This window comes from Bombus affinis, chromosome 12 (assembly GCF_024516045.1).
Source record: "Bombus affinis isolate iyBomAffi1 chromosome 12, iyBomAffi1.2, whole genome shotgun sequence".
NCBI lineage: Eukaryota > Metazoa > Arthropoda > Insecta > Hymenoptera > Apidae > Bombus > Bombus affinis.
In genome coordinates, this window is record NC_066355.1 from 1,343,327 (window position 1) to 1,359,073 (window position 15,747).

Consider the following 15,747-nt stretch of genomic DNA (forward strand, 5'->3'; position numbering starts at 1 on the left):
AAGTTTAATAAAAAATAAAAAAGCAACAATTACAATCAACGATCAACAAAGTCCGTGAAGCGAATTAAATACGTAACGCCGCAAGGATTTCGGCACGTACGGTCGTACAATGTCTCCTGATACATCGCAATATAGTTCTACGCTGTGATCAGGGAAGCGCACTCTCTTTAATCGTAACGCGCATGTGCCGATGTTAACGATGTCGCGTAGTTCGTCGTCGCTTTCCTGCGCGGCAGCGAGAGTTTGGTGGTCCACAAACTTTCCTATCGCTTCGATGCGTGACAGAGCGTCGGCCACGTTATTGTCGGGCCCCTTTATGTATCGGATGTCGGTAGTGAATTGTCCGATATAATACAAGTGTCGGAATTGTCGCGGCGAGTACTTATCGGGATTTTGGTTGAAAGCGTACGTAAGGGGTTTATGATCAGTGTAAATTATGAAGTATCTCCCTTCTATGGCGTGTCGGCCGTTATGACGTGACGTGTTGACCGCAGTGTATATCGCAAGTAGTTCGCGGTCATACGCGCTATACTTTCGCTGGGGGGAACTCAACGGTTTGGTAAGGAACCCTAACGGCTGTCAAGAGTCGTTGACGCGTTGCTGGAGTACCGCTCCTACTGCATAGTCAGATGCGTCCTACCGCGAGGCTAACGGGCGCGCCAGGTATCGGATGCGCTAACAGCATGGCGTTAGCTAGGGCGCGTTTCGATTCGCGGAAATTAGCTTCGGATTGCTTCGACCACTCGATGGGCGCGTTGCCCTTTTTTCTTCATTTTAACAGGTCATTTAGCGGTTGAAAAATGTTTGCGGCCCCCGGTATGAAACGTCGGTAGAAGTTAATCATACCGAGGTACCTGCGTAATACTTTAACAGTCCCGGGGAGCGGTACTTCTACAATGGCGTCAACACGTTCTGCTAGCGGCTTTATCCCGAATGCGTTTACGGTGTGTCCCAAGAATGTGATCTCGTTCACACCGAATTCGCACTTTCCGGGGTTGATGACTACTCCGTAATGATTCAAACGTTGAAAGAGAATTCGGAGGTGTTCGCGGTGTTGTTCTTCGGTTTCGGAGGCTATTAGAAAGTCGTCGATGTACGAAAACACGAAATCTAAACCTTTGGTGATTTCATCGATGAATCTTTGACACTTTTGTGCTGTGTTTCGAAGCTCAAACATCATGTTGGCTGCTTCGAAAAGTCCGAAGGGTGTCGTGATCGCGGTTTTCTTGACGTCTTCGGGCGCGATCGGAATTTGATGGTAAGCGCGGTTGAGGTCGATTTTTGAGGGGAAAAAAAACCACCCCGCTTACCGTGGAGGTGTTGCGCGAAATCCTCTATATGCGGGAGAAATACTTGTCGGGCACGGTGCGGGCGTTCAACGCACGATAGTCGCCGCATGGTCGTAGATTTCCGTCCTTCTTGGGTACGACGTGCAGGGGTGATGCTCATGGGCTTTGCGATGGCCGCATCACTACTTGCTCGATCATGGTTGCGAACTCTGCCTTAACTTGTTTGAGTCGATTTGGTGCGAGGCGGCGGGGTTTGCAGGAGACGGGGGGGCCGGGTGTGGTTTCGATGTGGTGTACCACCTCGAGTCGAATTTTCTCCCGTCCGAAGGCCGGTGGACGGGATAGATCCGGAAACTCCGCCAAAAGTCGGTGATAGACCGTTTCGCCGTATATTTATAATTTTTGATGGACATCTCTTCGGTCGAGGCAGCATATCCCCTTGATGCCAGTTGGATTGTCGTGTCGAGGAGTCGTTTGTTTCGCGGGTCCACGGGCAACCCGTAGTGGTTCAGTAAGTCTATGCCGATGATAGGCGTCTGGACGTCGGCCATCACGAAACGCCACTCGAAAGGCCGGCGTAGCGATAAGTCGAGGGACATCGTAATGGTACCGTAGGTCGCAATTTGCGTTCCGTTGGCCGCGAACAGCTCATAGTCGGTATTGTTCACCTATTCGCGTATCTTGCTGCGCGGATACACACACGTGTCGGCGCCGGTGTCCACGAGGAACGATATTTTTGTCTTCCTATCCCTGACGAAGATGCAGCGGGTACCCAGGCCGTCGTCGTTGGCCGCGTCTACGGACGACTGGTCGCGTTTCCAGAATTCCAAGTGCATGGGGAACGACAGCCCCTCGCGCGTTCTCCGAACGTTGCATGGTAAAAACAAAGGCCGTCTTGCCGCGGTGGATCTCGGGAGCGCGAACGGCGGCGATAACGCGTACGCTGTCGTGGTCGCGATCGTGGACGGCGTTGATTATTGATGCTTAACGCGTGCATCTGTGCTCGCATCTGTGACATCTGCTCGCTCAACGTGTTGATTGCGACGGCCCACGGTTCGTTTGTTCCAGCGTTTTGCTCCGATGGGATTACCGCTGCTATTCAGGAGGTACGATGATGATCCTGTTGAAACTCCTCTGCAATGAGGTCCGCTTGGTGCAATAGCCTTTCCGAGTCAGTCATCCACGGCTGCGAGGATTCGCCGTATGCTATCGGGTAATCGGGTCCTCCACAGCGAGAGGACAAAATCATCGGGGGTGGAGGGGCTAGCGAGTTTTCTCAGATGTTGGTAAAATTGAGATGGCTTCCGGTCGCCCATCTCCTCGCTCTCCACAAGTTTCTTCACTCGGGTGTTTTGTGTGTCGGCTAGTGCGTGAATAAGCGCACGTTTTAATTTCTCGTAGCTCCCTGCGGCTGGGGGGATGTCCAGTAAATCTTCGACGAATACGTACAATAGTACGTATCGGCCCTCGAGACATTTAGCTAGAGTCACGAACTTAGTCTCGTCGTCCGTGATCTGCGCTAGGTGGAATTGCTTCTCCAACAGGACGAACCATCTTTTGGTGTTCGATGGCAGCAGAGAGAACATGGTGATCGTCGGGTTGGTACCCTTTCCTGAATTGTCGTTTTCCATCGTAATGACACACTTCACTTCGCGTTGCTGCAAAATCTCAGTGGCACTATCACGTCACCCACCACTTTCTGAATAAATCACGTCGGAGTCACCAATTTGAAGTGATATGTCGTGATAGGTGCGGAAAGAATACTCAGATGTTCAACAAAAACATTTACTGACTTTTAACAACTGACGATAAATAACAATTAACAACAAACAACGATTGACAACAGTTAACGATTAACTACGCTTGATAACAGACAATGCTTAATGCTGGTTATCGGAAGTCGACTACTCGTCTCTCAACGTTCGCTTGGCGTAATCCTTCGCGCTTCGCAGCTCGAGGCAGACTGAATCTCTTTTATTCAAAAGCCACGCCGATTCTTTTCTTTGTTGGCCATCGATATCGCGCGCGTTTGTTAGAAGTCCGTGACGGTTGCCGCGTATGCGTTCTCCCGAAAATTCGACGAAAGAGCCGTAGGGATATCGATGGCACATTAGGCTTGTCGGCATAGCGCTTATAAGATAAAGCGCTTTGTGCCGCGAAACCGTTGGAAATTTCCGAGGTCGAGTGCCGCCACAGGAGAAATATAATGTTTTTATACAGGGTGTTCCAGGCTTCCCCGACAAACTGCGGGCACTGAATCTGTAGCAATAGTTTCTAAATTATTTTTAGTCACGGCGCATTTTAGAAAATGTACAGATATTTTGGCGCATTTTGAATGCAAATTCTAAGATTTATTCAAAAGAGATATTAATACACATCACCATTAATAAAAAGAAATATACGATCATTTTTAGTCAAGTATGCAAATAATCAAAGTTTCGTGCATATTGAAGAATTTGTGACGGCACTCGACGACGAAACTTTCCGACGGCTTCGCGACACAAAGCATCACCGAAGCGTAAGGTGCCTAATGAGCCACCGATATCCCTACGGTCCTTCGAATATTTGAAAGAAAATACGTGGCAATGGTCACGGACGTCTAACGAATACGTGCGTAGTGAGGATATCGAGGGGCAACAAAATATGTTCAAAGATTCATTCGAGCTTGAATAGCGAAGTGAAGAAAATCGAGTTTTAACAGCGAAGCAAGCATAGTCGAGAAGCGAGAAAATCAGTGGTAATTGAGGATTGTACGAAACCAGTTGAAGGCGAAAATTGTTGATTGTTAAATACATTATATTTTTGAACGACACCGAGTATTTCTTGGGCACCTTACATCAAACACCATCTTAAACTGGTCTGCCACGTGTTTGCGACAGTCAGGGGTAAAGCGAATCTTTTCATTCGAAAGATGGGAATCATAAATTTTAATTTAAACCTAATTTATGACCTTGTACTCGATGATGTAGGTAGCTGGCCGTAAATGTCAATTTGTTTATGCTCTCTCGAGAAGTCGTAGCCGAATGACGTGCAGCAGATGGAGATAGATTTCTTAATACTAATTATAGATACAAGGTCTGTCTGGAAAGCAATAAGGATTATTTTATAAAATTGTAGCGGCACATGAGTCGTAGGACGAGGCGAATCGAGGGTGACTCATGTTGTTTTGCCTCGGGTCATTGCCACCGTCTTGACGTACGAAACGTAACGATAAACAAACTCCGGACAAAACAATATCGCCGCTACGTGCAGCCGTCAACTGAAGTCGATTTTAAACTTTCCGGTACTCCCCCGACCAGTATAAATAAACGAACATGCTCTCTAGGACAGTCAGTATTGAACGAACGTAAGCATTACCTAATATACGTATATCGAGCGTCCTTAGCGAGTATATTTAGCGAACGACGATTAACTTTGTATTTAAAATAATTTTAAATACATTTGACGATATCAAATATCAATTCGTCTCGTCATTATTTAAATCAACACGTTAAATCATCCACCGCAAAACAATATTTATTAAAAATATTCACACAGATGTTATCCCCTTCTAAGTATGTTCCATGAGAACGCACACAATCTTCTGTCATTCTTCGTAACAATGCTTGGAGTCTTCCCGTGTTATCATGTTCAGATCTTTCGTCACAGCTCTTTGGGCGTTTATCGCGGCGCCGAAATGGCGATCTCTTAATTCAGATTTTAATTTTGGGGATAAAAAAGAGTCGCAAGGTGTCAGGCCGGGATTTAAAGTGGGCGTTGGAGGATTGCAATGAATTTTTTAACAGGGAAATCTCTTATATTATAACTATGCATGAAGGGCTTGGTGCATTATCGTGGAATTCGCGACGAAGCACTGAAAAAAGAGACATACAAAAACATACATATGGATTCGGTGAAGATCAGAGCACACCTAAGAATTGTTCATCCGTTCCCCTATTTAACCCAAAAGAGTGTAATTATTTCATTCTCATTATTTCTCAGACTTCGTATAAACCCATGAAAGCGGGTCGAACGTTGTTAGATTAGAGCGGCAGGTTGCGTTGCGACAGGTCGGCTACCTTTTGTTTATTTGTCGGAGAGATACTATCTGGTCTCGTGGATACTTTCGGTCTCCCGTCTCCGGCAGGATACGATAAGACTGTTTTGTGAATGTCATCAGTCTTCACCATTGTACCATTGTGTCATTGTATCATCCCTGTTCCCGTGACTTTATCTCGGTCACTTGAAAGGGTCACACGGCAGAGTCGTGCACTTCGCCCTTGTATCAGTGAAATAAAAAACTAATACAACGACGAAATTTTTTAATTTAAAATTTCTTTGGTAATAAACATTCCATTAATTGTTAAAATTTTCTTGATTAAAATGAGACGAAACGCGATATTATTATATTGATAATCAGTATTTTTTGCTTTCCAACATACATATTTACTGTTATACTTAAAAAATTACATCTTTTTTCGCATTCAAATGTATTTCATTGCTTAAAAGATGTCCATACTATCTCTTATAAGTGGTTCTCATGATAAACCAGCTCGCCTCGAGGAAAATGTCATAGTGTAGTAAGGTATACTTTAATCTCCAATGTATTATGTTAATAATTGCTCTTAGCAGCAGTAGCATTCAGTTCTTGTTACCTTTTAAAAGCGTTGAAAAGGATCCTTCCTCAACATTTCTTATAAAAAGATACTTTTGCAATGGAATATTCTTGAAAATTAATAAATCTCCGAAATTTGGTGTGCGTGATTATCAATACCCTCAAACGCCTCTGTTGCCTCTGTTGCCATATCGCATATGCCGGATATGCTAATTTTGAAGTATCCTTTTAAATCAGAACAATCAAATAATTAACACTGAAAAACGGCGAATGTCAGAACATTTCGTTGTTACAGAATGGCTGAGCTATGAAAAACGAAAGACAATTGCAGCAAAATATAAATAAAAGGTAAGCCAAAATCATTTAGAGTAATCCGCAGAATTTAATGAACGATCTAATATTAAGAAGAAAAAGAAGAAAGATTAATGATATTATTTCGTGCACATAAATCAACATCATAGTTAAACAATACCACGAGATCAGCGATAATTGTAGGTAAACGTTCTTTACGTACATAGTTTCTTCACATGTGCAAACCATATATGTATAATATGTGATAGTTGATTGTTCAAACACTTTGATGATGTTTGCGAAGTTTGCGGTATTTCGAATAAGTATTTTGTACCTTCCTTGTATATACAATGTTAGATTCGTTTCAAATTTCACCAATATAATCACGATAATCACGTCTCGTTACAGTGTTAATGAAATTTCAAAATAGTTTGCACAGTTTATTTTATGTATAACACTGAATTGATGTAATACGGAACTCTCACATTGTAGAGTAGAGTGTCCTATTGTACCAAAATTATCAAACTTGACACAGGAAGTCCCGCACACTAGGAGTCAGTAATTAAAGATCCAATATCAGTTGATAAATCGCACTGAAAGTGAATGAATATGAAAAAAGTGATGGAAGTACTCATCTTTTATAGCGGATAAAAAAAAGACAGATTTATTGGCCAACTAGTCGAAACTCTAAATTCAGCATAGAAAATAAACTAAAAATCTACATAACGGTAATAAAACCAATCTGGACGTACGGAATACCGCTATGGTGGATAGCGGCAATGAGCCACATAAATAAAGTAAAGTCGTTACAATCAAGAAGATACTGAGAATAATAGTCAATGCCCCATGGTATGTCACAAAAGAGGATATTCGCAAAGACTTAAAAATACCAACGATCAAAGAAGAAATCGGCAGGCACATAGAAAAATACAAGGGAAGAACGGCAACACATCCAAATTGGTTTTGGCTGGCTGCTGAAGCTGACAAAACTGATAAAACGAAGATTAAAGAGAAAACAGCCCACTGGACGTCATTAAGGAAATAAAATAGTCAAACTGGAAGATGGTATCCCGTTGAGGGTAGGCATCCACAGGTTATTTAGCAATTAAGTTAGAAAAATTTACCAAATGTCCAGCTGGACAAATTGTAAAGTACAAATTAAATAATAAAAAAAAATCTTTTATATTCGTAACAGAATTCGAATCGAATAGAACAGGTAAAGAAAGGACGAAGAAAATGTTTTAGTTATTTTCAGATAGTGATATTTATCACATTAGAGAGTATATATATACTATAGTATACTATAGTTTAGCCAGAATGAGATATAATATGAGTCATTAAAAAGAAAGTTAATAGGTGCCTTATTGTTTAATACCGTCTTAATTATAATTAGGAATGAGGATCTGTTCAAGGTAACAAAGATTTTTAGGATAAAAGTTTTATTTGCAATTATTTTTTAGTTAAATCGCATAATTGAATTCTATTGAATTTATATTGTGATTATAAAAAGAAAACCTAATCCTTTTTTCGTTACTATCGCTTCTTTCATCTAGATGTTATAACTATGTAAAGTTTGAAAATATTGAAATGTGTACATATTTCGAAGCATTGGGATAAGCTTCCCTTTTTCAAATTACAATACTTCCTTTCTATTTTCAATTTATAGTGGACTGCTGCAATTATTATTCAACCTGCACTTATTATGCTTTAATGGGTTAAAGTTAAAAATATGTGTTGATTACATAAAAGATGAGTGATGATCAGAGTATAAAATTGTGGAAGCATTTATCTTCTTCTATTTTTATAGCACAATCTGGAAGTTTGAACGGAATGAAAGAGGTAAAGGAAGAATAAATAAAGTGTTTTGCCGTGTATGGATATCTGCATCATTGCAGAATATAGCATTTCTTTCTTTCTTGTTATGCTTAATGATCAGTGACATTGACTGAAGGCTTATACGCAACAAAGCCAATCCGCAGGCCATAATATGTATAGTAGAATGCTACGACGCAATTAAATTGACTCTTAGAAGCAAATATGAGACAATAATGAATTGACAATAGAATTGTCAAGCTTTGCAAAACTGTTTTATTTGACAACTTCTATATTTTCAGGTTTACTAATTTCTAAATTATAAGTAATTTTCTACATTATAAGCTAAGAATTTTCTTGCAAGCTGATAAGAGAAGACTCTTCTTCGATTTCGAGTTATATGCAGAAATATCGCTCGGCGTTAGTTTTCAAGCTGGATTGGGTCAGTAGTAATATTAATCCGGCCAACATTATTTATATTCACGATCGTATAAACGGATCTCGAGACTCATATCGAAAGCATAGAAGAAACCGTCACAAAAATGGATCGTAAAAGATCTACATAGAAGACAAGGTACTCGGTCTGCGTATACGTGATGTGTTATGAAAGTTTCAGATACAGACAGAGATACTTTACTCATCTCTGTCTGTCTCGCAGAATGAGAACTTTATTGATCTCTATGTTGATCTTACACGATCCAATTTTCGAACGATTTTCCCTAGCAAGTGTCGAGATCTGTTTATGCGATCGTTTTTATATTAACACCTTTGCTAGTGACATTAACATATTCCAACTAATATCGACAATATCGATAAGATGCACAAAGCGTTGGATTAATATTATTATTAACCAAATCCAGCCTGAAAACTTGAGGCTAAGCAGCAGGATAATTTTGGATATAACCCGATAACTAAGGCTGATCGCCGGTTATATGTAAAGGAAGCAATTATTCAAAATATTGAGCTTTACACGTGACTTTTTTTATGAATGTTTACCAAAAATAGTAAACATATAAAGTAGTATATATAGTAAATAGTAAAATATATTATTATCATTGTTGCTGTTGTTATATATGTCGGAGTGGCAGTAGGATTGGAGGTGTGGGCAGGCAACGAATCTTCACCAGTAGTAGCCATTGTCAAGGTATGATCCAGAGTTTATTGACACAAGTATGGAGATGTGAGGTTTGACAAATAAATTATATTCGTGGAGACAAGTCTTCATTCGGAGAGTGAGGGAAATTGCCGTTATTGTTAATTGGTCAGTCTTAGGAAGTGTCATTCGCCGAAAAGACTGTTTGCCTATTTTCGTTAATTAAGGTTTAAGGTTTATGACGGGTCATTAGGCTGGCTGCAGATGTTTTGCGAATATGTCTCGGCAACCGGCAATCGACCTACCCATAAAATAGGGTCTGCTTATGACGAGCCATGAGACAGAAACCGTTAGTATGCTTACTGTCGAGTGCCGTTACAACTATTTCTTTTTATGAAGGGCTATAGACTTTTTCATGACTTTGTTAGAAAAATGTTCGTCCCTTGACCGCGGCTACGTTCGGTGACTGGTTGTCACCTCGAACCCAAACTCATTATCATAGATTGCAGGCAATTACAATCGGGCTGAAGGACGGTGATTGTTTAACTACGGCTATGGTGGAATCCAAACTACAATATTAGGGGTTTTTTTCCGGTTTCGACGGAAGGCTCCGGTGTCTCTCCATCTCCGACATATAATATACGATAAAACTCTTTTATGAACCGCTATACACCTAACTGTAGCCGTTCATACCGTAACTATTGTAAGTTTGTGTATATTCAATCTCTTTATTAACACTCGGTTTATGGCCGTTACTTATATACCTATCTCTACGAGCACCCGTCAAATTGACGGGTAAACGAAAATACGCATTTTCTTTAAAAAATCGATTTATTCAAGTTAAATCTAAATTGAACATTATTAGACTTCACGTTTAAATAAATTATTAATAAGTAAAAAGTCTTTTTTTCAAAATTATCACGAAAAAGATAACAATAATATTAACGGTATAGGGTAATCATATTTATTGAGCACATTTTTTGTAAATATACTGAATTTTGTTTGTGCATTTTCCGCATACGATCTTTTTGCAATATATACAACAATTAGTGCTTCTATTTTTTTTGCAGAAGCCCACTTGGCAACTTTTTCGCACTCCTGACGTTGAAGGTGATAGAAATGAAGCGTCTGATCTTTGGCAAATGTTCTCCTTGTTTTCTCCAGCTAATCCGTCGGCTAAACAAAATATAAACTCCTTTCTGGATATTTTCGGTCTGGCGCACTCTTTATATAATATCCACACGTTTGTCACGACTGGCACCCTTCAAATCCGATGGACCGATGATGGAGGTAAAGATGTGGCGACACTTGGCGACAATGTATATCGCCGAAGTGCCTAGTGAGTCATCGATGTTCCAGCGGTCCTTCCGCCGAATGTTCTAGAAGAAAGGGGTGCATGGCAACGGTCACGTACGCCTACGACGTAATGGGGATATTGAGGGGTGACAAAGAAAAAAGGAACAGATCCCACAGATCAATTGACAGAAAGTCAAATTGTAAGAAGTTCAGTCTTGGAAAGTCACGGCTGGAGCTCAGAACCAAATCGTAATCAGTGTAAACTAAGTGTCAAGAAATACATTCCCTTCTTTATTTTTTTTACCTTTTATTTTTCTCTTCGTCTGAGCTACTCCTTTTTTATTTTACGTGACACGTTTATCGCTGCCAATTCCAAAATATTGAAAAAGACTTGAAGGGGCCATCGGAAACTCCTTGCTTTCACACTATATTTGCGTGCCATTTGGTCAACACCATACTTTGTTTTATTATAAAAAGCAATGGTTTCTGGAACACGTTTATAATTATCTTCTATTCGTACACCTTTATGTTTGATGCTTAGAAGGAGGACTTTTACTCTCTTTTTTTTTTTTTTTTTTTTTTTTTGTCAAAGCGTATTTACAGAATTTCTGTAAATTTATCTCTGCGCATTGTGTTTGCGAAGAAAGCGGGTTCCCATTTTTTCGACTATAGATAAGAAGCTTGCCTGAGCATATGCGCCCCGGGCATATAGAATTCATAAAAAACTATGTAACTCAACAACTGTGATTGACCAGTCTTTTTTCAAAACTCGATGTGCCTCGATTTCAGCGCAATCTTTTATGTGTTCCATTATGTGTTTGTCAGTTATCAATTCGAAAGCACTAGTTACACAACCCGACATAATATTTCTCTTAGCGTAGCTAGTAGGCTACTAAGACTACTATGAGCAAACACGAATATCCCCATTACATATTAAACAAAATCACAGAAAAACGAAGACTAAGAAGAGTATGGCAAACCCATAGAACACCGGACGACAAATACAAACTAAACAACGCAACCAGGAAGTTAACCAAAATCATTAAAAAATACAAAAATGACTGTTTCCAAAAGTATCTCATCAATTTGTCCCCCTCTGCCGACTCCAACTACTCACTATGGAAGGCTTCCAGGAAACTCACGCGTCCCCCGCAAATAATACCACCAATTCGCTGTCCGCAAAGCGGATGGGCACGAAGCTCTATAGAAAAAGCCAACCTGTTCGCCAACTACCTATCCAACGTTTTTAAACCTCATTCCTCCAATACCGCTCCGGAAATAACAGGATACCTGCATTCTCCCTTCCAAATGTTTCCTCCCATTAAACCTTTCACTTCTCTAGAGGTTACTGAATTAATCCATCGTCTGAACCCCAGGAAAGCACCGGGACATGATCAAATAAGTAATAAAGCAATTAAGGAACTACCCGTAAAAGGGTGCACTCATTTCTTCAATCTTCAACGCAATTCTTCGCCTTGAATACTATTCCAAAACCTGGAAAACGTCACTAATTACGCTCATCTCTAAACCGGGAAAACCAATACACGAAACTAGCTCCTATCGTCCAAATAGCCTTCTACCCACTTTGTCTAAACTATTCGAAAAGTTGCTAACGAATCGACCCCTTCCACTCCTAGAGGATCTGAAAACTCTGCCAGATCACCAATTCGGTTTTCGGAAGCAGCACTCCACAATAGAGCAAATCCACCGAATAACACACAATATCAGCTAAACCCTCGAAAAGAAAAAATACTGCTCAGCGGTATTCCTTGATATTCAACAGGCATTCGACAAAGTATGACACGAAGGGTTTCTTTACAAACTTAAAAAAGTCCTACCACACACTTACTACTCCATCCTAAAGTCCTACCTAACCAAAAGACAATTCATGGTTAAATACGAAGACGCCATTACCACACTTTCCCAGTAGAAGCGGGCATACCCCAAGGCAGTGTCCTCGGACCCCTTCTGTTCTCCATCTACACTGCCGATTTACCAATATCAACAGAAATAACTATAGCAACATTTTCTGACAACACAGCGCTATTAGCGTCCCACGCCAACCCGATAATTGCCTCATCCACTCTCCAGCGAGGTCTCGACGCTATGGAAAAGTGGTTCCATAAATGGGGCTTCAAAATTAATGAAAAAAAATCCACACATGTAACCTTCACGCTGCGAAAACAAACCTGCATTGACTACTGTTTTAAGAATTATAGATTGAAAGTTTTATGATTGATTTATATAGCAACGGTGTGTTTTCGTGTGCGGAATGCTTAATCGAGTTTGAAATATTTACTAGTAAACCAATACTACTTACTTACTGCATACTTTCCTTTTTAGTTTGAGTTTGTCCTATCTTTTCGTAAATGTGATTTTTCCAGGTAAATTTGGAGTTCAGATATGAACCTAAATGAATATTTTAGTTTGTAGTATGGTGTGTAGTATGGTTGAGCATAATGGGAAGTATACTGGCTTTCTTTAACGTGAAAATAATATGATTGCATTTGTTCAGAATTAATATTATTCTCCGTTGATTTAGCCAAAGTCCAAAGTTTCGATGTGTTTGTGAAGTAAATGACAAGCTGCCACGGGCTTATCGTAAGTGGTTATTATGGCTGTGTCATTTGCAAATGTGAATAGTGCACTATCTGGACCACTAGAGTTATCGACTGGTATAGGGAGGTGTACAGAATGAGCCTAAGACGCTACTCTGGGGAACGCCAGGTCTGATTTTGTGAATGTCAGAGATACTGCCTTGTATTTTCACCAAAAATGTTCTGGTCTTGAGATAAGACTTTATTACATGATAAAAGGCGATAAGAAGGTTTAGTTTTATTTTATATAGCAGGCCTCCACTTTATCAAACTTTTCGATGATGAGAAATGTAGCGGTAGAATATTGTTTCTGTTCTATAGCTTCAGTAATCTTGTTTCTATTACCTACCTTGTTTGATCGTAGAATGATTTCTCTAGAAGCCAAATTGATGCGTAAAAAGACCTTTTTATGAAATGATATCCAGTATTCTAGATAACATCATCTTCTCAAGCACTTTTGACATTATTGGAAGCAATGAGATAGGTCAGTACGATACAGCCAACTCAACATTCTTCTTATGTTGCGTATATAGCATATAGTCCGATCAAAATAGACATTTCAAAGAACAGAAATTCCAACGGAGCTAAATTTTGGTACAGACTTTGAGTACACCTGTAGAAATAAAGTGCCAAAATTCCCTATTGATTCCATGCGGGCTAAAAAAGTTATTCAAGATCAAAGTCAAAGTTTTCGGATTTTTTGAATTTTTCTTGAAAACAGTAAAGTTTTATCGAAAATATAGCCCAGACAAAAATTGAAGATCATAAAATTATCTACAAAAATGTTTCTCATACTTTTTTCCCAAGAATCACCATTCCTAAGATATCGCCATTCTAAAAGTTGAAGGACTTACATTCTACATGATACGCACCCATTTCCACACGACCTATGAGGTAGTGTACTTGGCGCTTTTTCTTTCACGATCTGTTATGACGGAGCTTTATGGGAAAATACTGTATTTACCGCAAGATGATTAGTGATATTGACATTGTGATATAGGTGATTATTTTAAACTGTAGTTCTAATTTATGTTAATATTTTAATCTGATTCATACTCTTCAAATTCGACTTCAACAGCCATGTCTTCTTCGATTTCTTCTTTTTCCTCTTCTTCTTGCTGGATGTCCATAAATTGTTCAACTGAACATGAATCAGCTGTCTCTTCATCGATATCACACAGATCTTCGTCTATAGGATTCGATTGAACATTCGAGCAAGACTGGCCTTGGCAATTAGTACACGCTGGTGAACACGACAACCCTACTCTTCTACAGCCACATTTAACACTACAACCTTTTTTACAATTGCAAAAAATAGTGTTTAGGAGTTTTTCCGGAGCAGGTGGGAGGATTGTTTGAATCGGTATAAAATATAATATTATATGTAATAGTATAGTATAGTATTATAAGTATAATATAAAATGTAATAAAATATTGATTGTTAATTTCCAACCCCAGTATTCGGGGTTTAGTTAATTGCCTAGCCATGCCTGAACTTGATACTTGTCATGATACTTAGCCTCAACAGCAACTAAATCATACTCGTCATACACGTCATCAGAATGATCCTGAGCTACTGTCAAAACGGATTCTTTGAATGAAAGTGTAGCAACGTTATAAATTTTTTGTCGACGATGCAGCGATTTTTTTCAGCCTCTTCATCCGCTTCATCACCACAAAATAAGCAATATTTTTTAAAACAAAAGTCGGATTTCCTTACTCGTGCTCTAGTACGAGGTAGACTAACTTTTGATGTAGTAGCTTGTCCATCCTCATGTTGTCTTTTGATAGCAGCAATTGAACTTTTCCGGATGTATGATTTTCGGCAATCCACGTGAACTGTTACAGGCTTTGCACTTCTCAGATAATTAACAAACCCATCGCCTCTTTCGATACTTGCATCGATCAAAGTTTTCATTTCACGACTAACTGTAACAATTTCATCTTCCGTCAAAAGTTTATTGCAAATAAAGCACGATTGTGACATTTCTTCAAAATATTAATGGGTACAAAGCGTAATAGTAGACGCTAGAAATAAATACATGTATTCACTCAAAAGAAACGTTCAAGTATTTCACTTAAGCCACTTTAAAAAAGCAGGCACATGAGCGTCGTCACATGGACAATAGAGTAGGCAGACATTGATCAAGGCCATGCGGGTATATAGAAGGGACTGGCTAAGGGACTGAGTTTCTTTTGAGTGTATATTCTCAGAATTGTATGGTTTGAAGATATAAGAGATACGAATAGGCATATTTACTTATATTAAGTGCCTGACTATGTATATATGTGGTATTTATGTGCATATCATGTAGACTGTAACTCTTTCAACTCTTAGAATGGCGATATCTTAGGAATGGTGATTCTTAAGAAAAAAATATGCGGAACATTTTTGTAGATAATTTTATGATCTCCAATTTTTGTCTGGGCTATATTTTCGATAAAACTTACCGTTTTCAAGAAAAATTAAAAAAATCAGAAAATTTTAACTTTAAGCTTGAATAATTTTTTTAGCACACATGGGATCAATGGGGACTTTTCACCCTTCATTTCTACTGGTGTACCCAAGTTCTCTACCAAAATTTAGCTCCGTTGGAATTTCTGTTCTTTGAAATTTCTATTTTGACCAGACTATTACTTGCAATCTGATACAAGATCTGCAGTCTGGATACAAAACAACAATATAATTTTATTTATCCTCTGACTCATGTGCCGTTACAAGAATAAGAAACTTTCTTAATGCTAAATTCTAGTTTTATGAATATGCGATTAATT

General features: G+C 39.3%; 1 protein-coding gene across 1 annotated transcript; it reads right to left on the reverse strand.

Annotated features, from left to right (window-relative positions):
- Positions 1 to 2,461: 2,461 nt before the first annotated feature.
- On the reverse strand, positions 2,462 to 2,920 carry LOC126922763 (uncharacterized). The gene has a single exon (XM_050735628.1). The coding sequence runs from the start codon at positions 2,918 to 2,920 to the stop codon at positions 2,462 to 2,464; it is 459 nt and encodes a 152-aa protein (XP_050591585.1).
- Between the last annotated feature and the right edge of the window lie 12,827 nt (positions 2,921 to 15,747).

Bases quoted from the DNA above. Each gene is read 5' to 3' on its own strand.
- LOC126922763 (XM_050735628.1), bottom strand. From the start codon at position 2,920: ATGGAAAACGACAATTCAGGAAAGGGTACCAACCCGACGATCACCATG.